This window comes from Carlito syrichta, unplaced genomic scaffold (genome assembly GCF_000164805.1).
Source record: "Carlito syrichta isolate Samal-C Ts95f unplaced genomic scaffold, Tarsius_syrichta-2.0.1 Scaffold288030, whole genome shotgun sequence".
NCBI lineage: Eukaryota > Metazoa > Chordata > Mammalia > Primates > Tarsiidae > Carlito > Carlito syrichta.
Window position 1 is genome coordinate 123,636 of NW_007232126.1, and position 12,113 is coordinate 135,748.

The 12,113-nt window shown below is 37.9% G+C and overlaps 1 protein-coding gene across 1 annotated transcript in view; it reads left to right on the forward strand.

The window, feature by feature from the left end:
- Positions 1-12,113, forward strand: part of GCFC2 (GC-rich sequence DNA-binding factor 2) — a 52,796-nt gene that overhangs the window by 21,777 nt on the left and 18,906 nt on the right. The window contains exons 5-7 of the mRNA XM_021710085.1: positions 5,027-5,142; positions 8,125-8,311; positions 10,926-11,049. Of these exons, the coding sequence (XP_021565760.1) occupies positions 5,027-5,142; positions 8,125-8,311; positions 10,926-11,049 (427 nt within the window). The remainder of the gene's footprint in view (positions 1-5,026; positions 5,143-8,124; positions 8,312-10,925; positions 11,050-12,113) is intronic.

The window sequence follows — 12,113 nt, forward strand, 5'->3', positions numbered from 1 at the left end:
TTTTTTTCTTTTGTAGCTACTTTGTGTAGGTGAATTACTATGTGTCTAGAGGTTGTTCTTCTCATTTGATGTCTTGTGGGGGTTTTCTGAATCTCTTGTGTTTGGCTGGTCACATCTCTAGTGAGATGGGGAAAATTTTCTTGGATTATTTCCTGGAATATTTACTCTATGGTGTTCTCCATTTCCCTTTCTTCTGGGATACCAGTCAAGCGTAGGTTCAGCCTCTTGATATAATTGCACATCTCTTGTAGACTTGTTCTTTCTTTCTGAGTTTCTTTCTATGTTTTTTACAGATCTGGTTAATTCTTCGTTTTGGTCTTCAAGTTCTAAGATTCTTCTGCTTAATTAAGTTTGCTTTCTGTGGCTATTATCTTGTTATTTATTTCCTGGATGAAATTTTTTATTGCCAAAATCTCTGTTACAAGTTCTTTCAGTGTTGCATCTTGTCTTTTTGAGTCTTATCCACTCTTTCCATTCATTCTCTAATCCTTGTTTTATTCTGGGGTCAGTCGTTGCTGACTTCCATAGTTTGGGCTCTAAGGTCTGATTTTTTTTGGCATTTTCTCTTTGTTACACTGGGAATTACCTGTGTTCTTCCACTGATTTTTTTTTTTCCTCATTGATGACATATCTCTTTCATCTTCTTTAGTTTTGTTATTCAGTGGCAGTAAGGAAGGCTTTGACTTCTGATGTTTGCTCAGCACTCTATTCTCTTATCAGGGCTCTGAATTTGTTCTATTTTAAAACAGGGTTGTGGGTAGGAAGCTTTTGTGTCTTGTAGTTTTGATAGTCAAATAAGATGAAGGATGGGGAGCTAGGATTCAGAAGCTACTTGCAAATCTCAGTGTTCACTGATTGTTTTTTGGGTTTCCTGACACCCACTCCCCACCACCACTCTATATGACAGTGTAATGGGTATGTGTGTATACCCCTTGAGTCCAAGATACAGTAACAGCAATGAGAGGAATAGAGAATAGAATGAAAGATGGACAAAAATTTAAAAATAAAAAAACACAGAAATCAAAGCAAAAAACAATTACACACACACAAACTAAAACCAAAACAAACTGAAAAAAAGCCCAAAGCTGAACAAACAAACAAAAACTAGAAAAACCAAATGCACACATACACACCCACACACCCAACACGAAATGACAAAGAGGAAAAAAAGGAATTCAAATCAAACCCTCACACATACATTCACACAGAAATTCAACTAAAAATAGAAGAACAAAACAAAAAAACCTGAAAGATCAAACCCTGAAATGCACACTCATGCGCAAAAGAAAAAGAAAAAAAAATTTAAAAAGCAAACACACCAAAAAAATGCTCTCTTGTGGCAGGTTCTGTAATTGTTACTCTTAGCTGCTCACAGGTAAGTCCGTCTGTGGTGCTGTGGCCTCACCATGATGGGGACCTTCACCATCTCCCAAGTAACCACCCAGAGAAGGAGGAAGCAGCAGTGGGAGTGGGTGAAGCTCAGTCCTCCCCTCCCACTCTGGTATTTTCAGGGGATCCCCTCCGGTGAGGAGGTGCAGGATTGTCTCTTCCCCAGTTGCTGGTTGGGGGGTGCCCCAGCCATGTGAGTCTGATATTCAGGGGATTGCTGAGTAGCAGGAGGTTGGGTCAGCCCTGGACTCACCACTCATCTCTTCAGGGGTCTTCTGTGCCCTTTTCTGGTCACACCCTTTGTACTACAGCTAAATTGGGGTAAGGGGTAGGGCGCCTGAGACTCGGCACTCATCCTGTCCCTCCAGAGTTTGCACTTGCAGGATATTCCCTCTGGGTCACGATCAACCCCTGAATAGTTGATCTGCTGATTGGGTCTGTTGCTCCATAGTGAGCAAGCTAGAGCACATCCCCGCCCAGTTTTCAGGATGGTAGCAGGGTGCTTCTTTCGTCCTCTCCAGTGGGTCTCTGCCTCTGAGCTCCCTCACTGTGCACCCTCCTCAGCCCTTGTTGCCAGTGTCCGGCCAGGCACTGAATTGGTGAGGCAGAGCCTGGAGCCAACAGTCATTCCCAGCAGCTTCCTCCCAGGAAGGGCTTTGCTGATTTTTTAAAAAATGACGCTCAGCTTTTGTGCCCCAGGAAGGGCTAAGGTCCAAGCAGAGCAGCTGTGGCACCAGCCACTTCATCAGGGGAGCCCTGACCACTTGCTTCCAAGTCCCTACTCAGTAAGCCACTTGCACACCTACCTACTTACAGACATGTATGCAAAATTTTCCAAACACTCACTCACATACACTGGGACTCACATAGTTTTGACTGGCTCTGCTACCATCTTCCCAGAAGTTCCCGTATTTTCTTTTCTTTTTTTTTTTTATTTTTTGAGTTGGAGTCTCACTCCGTCACCTGACTGTAGTGCAGTGGCACACTCAAAGACACCCCAGCATCGACCTGCTGGGCTCCAGTGATCCTTCCACCTCAAGCCTTCCAAGTAGCCGGAGCTACAGGTGCATGCTCCCATGACCAAATAATTTTTTTTTAATTTTTTTTATTGTAGAGACGATGTCTCACCAAATTGTCCAGGCTGGTCTTGAACCCGCGGACTCAGGCAGTCCACTCACCTCAGCCTCCCAAGGTGCTGGGATTACAGGCTGAGCCATCAAGCCCAGCCCCTCATATTTTCTTAACCATTCTTCATTTTGAATGTTTTACGTTATTTGCAATCTGGATTTTTTTATTAGCAAATAAAAATCTGTGAATACTTAATAATTCTTTTCCTCCTTTTTTTTAAACTATTCCTTTATAACAGTTGCTGAGAATTGTATTACTAAATAAGAGATTAACCTTTTTATGGCACTTAGTATGTTTTTCTCTACTGCCTTCTAAAGAAAACTTAGCTCAGGCTTTGTGTGGTGGCTCACACGTGTAATTCCAACACTTTGAGAGACCAAGACAGGTGGATTACTTGAGCCCAGGAGTTTTAGACCAGCCTGGGCAACATAGTGAGACCTCGTCTCAACAAAAAAATAAAATAAAATCAGCCAGGCATGGTAGTGCATGCCTGTATTCCTAGCTACGCAAAAGGCTGAGTTAGAAGAATTGCCTAAACCCAAAAGGTTGAGGCTACAGTGAGCCATGATTGTGCCACTGCACTTCAGCCTTGGCAACAGAGCAAGACCCTGCCTGACTCAAAAAAGAGACAGCCTTTAATTTTCAATAGATAAAAATTATTAGATAGCCTTTAATTTTTTAAAAAGAAAACTTGGCTCAATCTGTAATTCCATTAATATTACAGGAATCTTTCATCACACTCTTGCCATCTTTTGGTGCAAGTTTAGTTGGTGAACATGGAATCTCACATTTATTTGCTTTGCATTTTTTATGCATTAGTAGATGTAAGTGCATTTACTAGTTCCTTTATTGAAGATTTACCATATGCCACTGTATTAGTTTCTTGTGGTTGCTGTAACAAATCTCCACAAACTTGGTGGCTTAAAACAACAGAAGTATATTCTCTCACGGATCTGGAGGCCAAAAGTCACAGTGTTAGTAGGGCTACATTCCTTTCAGAAACTCTAGAAGAGAATCTATTCCTTTACCTACCCTTCTAGTCTTCTGGCTTTGGGCATGCTTTGGCTTGTGGCCACATTTCTCTCTGTTCTGTCTTCACATAGCTCCTTCCCTTGTATCCCAAAATTCCCTCTCTTATGAGGTTATAAAGAAATGGGTTAATTGCATTTAGGCACCATCTAATCCAGGATAAGCACCTCCCCTCAAAATCTTAATTACAGCTTTTGCCATATAAGGTAATGTTTACATGAATGTGAATGTGTCTTTTGTGGGAACACCACTAGCCTACTACAGCCACTTACAATGATGTACAATCTTTGCAAGAGAAAAGACAGCTAAACAAAATAATTACAGTGAAATCCTATGGGTTCTATAACAGAGCTCTCTGCTCAGGGGCCTGAGATAGCTTGAAGGAGCAAGCGGGTGGTCAGTTTCATAGGAAGGTAAATAGGGAGGTTTGGAAAACCCTCTTTAGAAGTGGTGATATTTGAATGGGTCACTAAAAGGTGTTCATAATGTAAGAGATTTGAGACTGAAAATAGCAGGAGTGTTTGGTTATTTGTAGTATGGCTAGAAATGGATGGGAGGTTTGGTGAAAATTGAAAAGAGAAATGATGATGCTTCCTGCAAAATAATGAAAGGATAGTTAATCCAGTGAAATTGGCTAAATATCTGGTTCACTTCTTCACATGTCTTTGTCTAAAATAGAGGTTCTTTAGGACCTTTTGAACATTCTAAGCGTGGTAGTGATGAACTGTGATTAGCTAGAGTAAACTAATGTGAAATATATCTTGTTACAAGATGTATGTTAGGAATGCATTCCTCTCCAAGTAACAGAAAACCCAAATAAGAATGGCTTACAGAGTCTGGGCACAATGGCTCATGCCTGTAGTCTCAGCACTTTGGAAGGCCAGAGAGGGTATGTAGCTTGAGGCCAGGAGTTTGAGACCATCTTGGGTAACATAGCGAGACCTCATCCATCTTAGGATCACCAGAGCCCAAGAGGTTGAGGTTGTCATGAGCCATGATCGTGCCACTGCACTCCAACCTGAAAAAAAAAGAATGGCTTAAAGAAAAGTAAAAGCTTTACCTAGAAACCTAGACCTGCATTTACTTTTCATTGTCTAGAATGCAGTTGGAGTTAAATAACTATTTCTGTCATGGAAATGGATGTTAGGTTAGCCAGACAGCTGTGTCTACCACACAGGTATGTTTACCAAGGATTGTTTCTTCTTCAAAAACTGATGACTTTCTGAGAGTACATTAGTAAAGAACTAAACTTTTGTGAAAATTTTTATTTTAAAACTGATTCTCTTAAATTTGAATTTGAAGTTGCAAATTTTAAAATTGTGAAGATTTTTTAAACTTTTTACTGTGACCATGAAAAACTATAATGACATGAAATTTTTAAGCTGGAAGCTATCTTGGATCATTCAGTCTCTTTCATGCTATTAGCATTTGTAAGGTAAATGAAATGTTTTCTTAAATTTTATTTTCTTATTATTTTTAGGAAAGAGACATTAATCTTTCCCACACCAGTGAATCTCAAACAGTGAGAAAGTTTGATACTTCCATTTCGTTTCCACCAGTAAATTTAGAAATTATAAAGAAGCAGTTAAATACTAGGTGAGTAAGAATTCATTTTTAAACTTACATTTGTCCTAGACATCTAATAGTGAAGAAATGGCACTGCATTCTCTTAAGTTATTAAATATTAATGTTAAACAGATTTGTAGAAAAAAATAGCATCTCCTGTGCTACCATTCTAACACAACTGATCTTATTTTTGTATATAGTAGTCCCCTCTTAATCTGCACTTTTGCCTTCTGCAGTTTCAGTTACCCATGGTCAAACCATAGTCCAAAAATATTAAGTAGAAAATTCCAGAAATAAACAATTCACATGTTTTAATTGCACACTATTCTGAGTAGTGTGCTGACATCTTGAGCTGTCCTCCTGCATCCCGCCCAGGACAGGAACCATCCCTGTGTCCAGCATCCCATGCTCTCTAAGCTACCTGCCTTTAGCCACTTCGTAGCTTCCTTGGGTGTCAGATTGACAATTTTGAAGTGCTTGACTTCAAGTCATCTTTATTTTACTTAATGCCCAAAATGCAAGAGTACTATGCCTAATTTACAAATTAAACTTTGTCACAGTTATGTGTAGGAAAAAAACATAGCATATATAGTATATATAGGGTTTGGTACTGGTTTTAGGCATTCACTGGGGGTCTTGGAACATATTCCCATGGGGGGGGGGACTGTTGTATATCTTTTTAGTCTTTACACCAGATATATATTGTATGGCTAAAATCAGTAAATATAAAATTCTACCTTTTTTTCTTAATATAGTTATAAATATTTTTTATGTTATTAGATAGCTTTTAATTTCTTAAAAGCTATCATGTTTGTGCATATAGTTGTAATTATTTCAAAATTAGACATTTTGAACTAGAACAGGAGCCAGTAGACCTTTTTTTTTTTTTTGGAGTCTCACTCTGTCGCCCAGACTGGAGTGCAGTGGCCGCCCCCGGCCACTGCAGCCTCAACCTGCTGGGCTCCAGCGATCCTTCCGCCTCAGCCTTCCAAGTAGCTGGACCCGGCTAGTTTTTTTTTTTATTTATTGTAGAGATGAAGTCTTGCCAAGTTGCCCAGGCGGGTCTCGAACCCGCGGGCTCAGGCAATCCACTCACCTTAGCCTCCCAAAGGCGCGGGATTCCAGGCTGAGCCACCGAGCCCGGCTACTTTTTTTTTTTTTTTTTTTTTAAGAGAGCCCAGTGGAAATTAATCATCTTTGTTAATTAGCCTCTGAAGTCTTACAGCATCACTGGCTTTTTTTTTTTTTTTAAAGGCAGGATAGTAAATATTTTAGGCTTTAAAGTCTAGATAGTTGCTGTTATGACTATTCAACTCTTACGTTATAGCACAAAAACAGCCAAAGACGATGCATAAAACAAGCATCAGCTGGGCATGGTAACTCACACCTATAATTGCAGCACTTTGGGAGGCTGAGGAGGGAAGATCACTTGAGTCCAGGAGTTCAAGACTGGCCTGGGCAACATAGCGCAACCTCATCCCTACAAGATATTTAAAAAAAAAAAAAAAAAAAAAATCAACCAGTCGTGGTGGCGTGCACCTATAGTCTCAGCTACTTGGGTGACTGAGGCAGAAGGATCATCTGAAGCCGGAGAGGTCAAGGCTGTGGTGAGCTGTCACTGTGCCACTGGGCTACAGAATGAGACCCTGATTCAAAAAAAAAAAAAAAAAAACACAGCTGTGTTCCAGTAAAACTTTATAAAAACAGAGTGGGCTAGTAGTTTGCTAACCCTCTGGAATATAGAGATAACCTTGTGTGAGTGATAGAATATAAAAAAGGCAACAGATCACTGGTTTAGAGTAGCATTTTATCTGAGTAACTTTATAGTATTGTATTTTTATTTAACTAGATTTTTTATTTTAAAAAGAAAATACATTCTCATCGTTTCAAAAAAATCAACTAATGCAAAGGATATACAGAGAAATGAAATGAAATTACCTTTCCTAGACGAAACCATTCCTACCAGCGTCTTATGTTTTCTTCTAGAAGTGGTCTATACATACAACTATATGTGCACATGCATATTTATATATTCCCTTATTTTTTATACAACAAAAGATCACATTGTATGCATATGTCCTGTTCTGTATCTGGGAGGCTGAGACAGAAGTTTTGCTTAAGCCCCAGAGTTCAAGGTTTCAGTGAGTTGTACTTGAACCACTGCACCCAGCCTGAGTGTCGGAGTGAGACATTATCCCTAAAAAATAATAATAATAAAAATATATGTCTGATTCTAATCCACATTCTATGAATGTGTTATTTTATTTGTAGTTAGTTCTCAGATTTTAAGGCATTCACAAAGTCAAATATTAGAGAACACATTTCAGATATTTTTAAAGAAATACTGTTTCTTATTCCTCCCTTGGCATATATGTATGAAGAATAATTGAATTTTAAAAGCTAAATGGTCATTAAATTGTTTTTGACAGTTTTCTCAAGTAACATCAGCTGATATATGTGGTATTTACAAGAGCTGAAAAAAATGGCTGTCTTTAGTAGAACAGCAGCATATAGGGAAATGTAACAGCAGCAATGAAATGGAATGTACCTCAAGGAACATCAAATTCTAGTGGCAAGTAAAACAGAAGCCATTATGAAGCACAAAGCAGATAAATTATGCTAAACCACAGCATGCTCAAATGGTTTTAATACCAGCTCATTCAGATGCCTGTATTCTAAGTAAAACCACAAATTGATTTAACAGTAACACCACAAGGACTCTTATATTTCAAATATAGGACCATTGATTGTTTTTGCAGCTTACTTGGTTTATAAATTCTGATTTTAAAAAAAATTCTAATCAATCTTGGCCTAAAACCACACTCATTAACTTCTACTCTAAAACTACCCTATGCTTAGCTCTATGTGCTCTTTTCTACTTTTCCTCTTTGAGACTTTTATTGTGATGTTCTCCTTTTCTTAGCAAGTCTAATAAACCCAAATTTATATGATTCTCCGTTTCTTTGGTGAAAAAAGTTTGAAAAGTAAAATAATTTTTTTCTATTTATTTAGATTAACATTACTGCAGGAAACTCACCGCTCACACCTGAGGGAATATGAAAAATATATACAAGATGTCCAGAGCTCAAAGAGTACAATCCACAACCTAGAGTGTTCATCAAATCAAGCTCAAAATTATAAATTCTATAAAAGCATGAAAATGTATGTGGAAAATTTAATTGACTGCCTAAATGAAAAGGTACATATAAATGTTTATTTATATAATTTCCTTTTGGGGGGCGAAAACTCCTTATTACACACTTAAGGAAAGTCTAAACCTCATAATTCAATACTTTTCTCCAGTATTTTTCCTACATATTTTAACATACTGTGATATTAAGTATTCCCTTAATATTGGACACTTAGGTTTTTTGCAGTTGCTTTGCTGTTAAAAGTAACATTGTGTATAATTTTGTGTATACATTTTTGATAAAATGTTGTCTGTTTAAGAAAAATTACTAGAAAATGAAATACAAATGAATTAAGTCTAAACTTACCTTTTTTTGTAGGCTGCAGGCAAGAGCCACAGTGCCTAATTATTGTAGAGATGAGGTCTCACTATGTTGTCTAGGCTGGTTTTGAACTCCTGAGCTCAAGCAATCCTCTCACTTCAGCTTCCCAAAGTACTGGGATTAGAGGCATAAACCATCATGTCTGGCCAAATTTATATTTTTAAGGCTTATGAAACATATTGGCAAACTGTCCTTCAGAAACATTGCTAGTTTTATAAGTTTACTAGATTAGGAAAAATGTGTTTTGTTTTTATGTATTGTATTTTAATCTCAAACAAACCCTTTGTTTCATTAGCTGTATGTAATATTTTGTCTTGTGAGTTATTGGTTTGTCTCCTTTGCCCTTTATTTTGGTTCTTAGTGAGGATTTTTTTTTTAATTTTTAATTTTTTTAGAGATGAAAAATTCTTTATAGCTTACAACTTGTAATGCTTTATCCTACTTGATTTAAATTTTCTAGTTTGCTTTGTCTTTTGGTTTTGTTTGTGATCGTTTTCTAGCATTCAGATGTTTTGAAATTTTTGTGTTAACAGATTTATGAAGCCTTCACTTTTAGTTTCTGTTTTTCTTTGATGCATCCTAAGTTCTTACATTGGGGTCTTCTGTTGTCCTTTTTAAAAAATAAGTTAACTATTTCAAAATAAATTATAATTCTACTATGTTATTTTTTATTTATAATTAAAATGTTGCTAAACAACTGAACATTCTATGTCACTTGGTAGTTACTTTCTGAAGTATGTATTACATTGCAGTTGTTTTCTTCATTCATCCTGTAAGAATTACACTGGTAAAATTACACTGTTAGCAGGGTGCAAAAAGGTGGCTCATGCCTATAATCCCAGCACTTTGGGAAGCAGAGGTGAGAGGATTGCATGAGTCCAGGAGTTCAAGACGGGCCTGAGAAACGGTGAGACCTCTTCTCCACAATAAATCAAAAAATTAAATTAGCCAGGCATGGTGGCGCATACCTGTAGTTCCAGCTACTTGGCAGGCTGAGGTGGAAGGATCACCTGAGCCCAATAGGTCGAGGCTGCGGGGCCGTGAACAGCGTGCTGCTGCACTCCAGCCTGGACTGCAGAGTGAGACTCTGACTCCAAAAAATTTTAAAAATTAGCTGGGTGTGGTGGTGCACACCTGTAGTTCCAGCTACTTGGAAGGCTAAGGCGGAAGGATCTCCTGAGCCCAACAGGTCGAGGCTGCAGTGGCCATGAGTGTGCCGCTGCACTCCAGCCTGAGCTGCAGAGTGAGACTCTCACTCAAAAAAAAAAAAAAAGTGGCACTGTTAAAATCTTATCAGCCTACATATTGATGTATCCATAGAAGTAAATGTGAAAAAACTGAGAGTAGAAGGAATTGTAGGCCAAAAAATAGGAGAGTTCCAATTTCAACAAGTTCTGAATTCAGCTAGTCTCTCATTTCTAAATCACAACTTTCTTACATGCCTCAGGTCGTTTCTTTCTCTAGCTTTTCAGATTTCACCAGCTCCTTCAAGTACTCCCCTACTGCCCACCCCCTCAGCCTGGGAAAAGAGCTGCATTCATCATTTCTTCCCGTTCTGTCTCAAAGAAGAATTCTTCCTTTTATCTGTTACCCTTATCCATGTTCCTGTCTCCATCCCGTTTGGTTTCATTATCTATGATGTTTATAGCTGTTCTAGTACAGTTAAGTTGATTTTGGTTTTGGGGGGGATTTTTTTGAGTTGGAGTCTCACTCTGTCGCCCAGGCTGCAGTGCAGAGGCATGCTCCCGGCCACCACAGCCTCAACCTCAACCTACTGGACTCAGGCGATCCTTCTACCTCAGCCTTCCGAGTAGCTGGAACTACAGGCACACCCCACCATGCCTGGCTAATTTTTTGATGTATTGTAGAGATGAGGTCTCTCCAAGTTGCCCAGGCTGGTCTCTAACCTGTGGACTCAGGTAGTCCTTTCACCTCAACCTCCCAAAGTGCTGGGATTATAGGCGTGAGCTACACGCCTGGCTGTTTTTTTGTTTGTTTGTTTGTTTGTTTGTTTGTTTGTTTGTTTGTTTGAATTGTAGTCTCACTCAGTCACCCAGACAAGAGTGCAGTGGCCGCTCCCGGCCACCGCAGCCTCGCCTGCTGGGCTCCAGCAATCCTTCCACCTCAGCCTTCCAAGTAGCCGGAATCCTGGCTGTTTTTTAATATTAAAAGTATTGACAGCTAAGTCTGTTGCTCACAGTGTTTTATAATTGAGATGTGATAGTATTAGAAATTGTTTATATGAAAATCGAGCATATACATATCTCCTGATGCAAAATGTTACTTACATATGTGTTTCAGATTATCAACATCCAAGAAATAGAATCATCCATGCATGCACTCCTTTTAAAACAAGCTATGATCTTTATGAAGCGCAGGCAAGATGAATTAAAACACGAATCAACGTATTTACAACAGTTATCACGTTAGTGTTTTTCATGTTAAATATGATTTGTTATTCATTAAGCTAAATGATCTGAAGAATAAAATTGTTTTTGTTCTGTATAAAAATTTTTTTGTGTATTTTCCCACTAACCCTTTACCCACCCAGTTCCAAAAACTCAAAACATTTAGAAGTAAGATTTCAAAATGTCATAAATTAAGACTAAAAAATAAATATCGTAATGCTAAGTCTTTAGTATTTGAGACAGCATATTTAAATGCTATATAAGGAATTATATGGTTAAAGTCACATAATTCTATTGACACTGCCTGAGAACTATATAGTTTTCAAAACCCATCCACAGATTGGTTTTGGTGAGTTTTAGTATAAATGTATCTATAATGTCTCACTGTATAAGGTTTGGATGCTTCCTTTTATTTCATATTGGTTTTGTATTTTCAGAGATGTCTTTCTCTGATTAAGGCACTACCAGGAGAGAGTGAAAGACCATATCCAAGTAGATGATGCAAACAAAGTCAAAGTTACTTTCAAACACATGACATTTAGTGGCATCGAAATAATGGTACATATTAAAATAAATAATATGAGTAAAATATAGTAGTCCCTCTTAATCTACAGTTTTGCTTTTCACAGTATGTCACCTACAATCAACCATGGTTCAAGTATAAATGAGTACAGTACAATAAGATATTTTGAGAGAGAGATATATTCATATCTTATGATCAGTATATTGTTATATTCTGTTTTATTATTTTTGCTAATCTCTTAGTGTGCCTAATTTATAAATTAAACTTTATTGTAGCTATGTATGTATAGTATACATAGGGTCTGGTACTATCTGCAGTTTCAGGCATCCACTGGGAGTCTTGGAATATATCTTCTGAATATAAGGGGGGATTGCTGTATTGACAATGCAAATATTTCTAGCGTTTGTCTATGGAGAAAACTGATGAAAACTACTGAAAAACAATATGAGGAAGAGAAACTTTGTAGAAATTCTTTTCTATTTTCTTTTTTTTATTTTATTTTTTTTTTGAGTTGGAGTCTCACTCTGTTACCCAGACTGGAGTGCAGTGGCCGCTCCC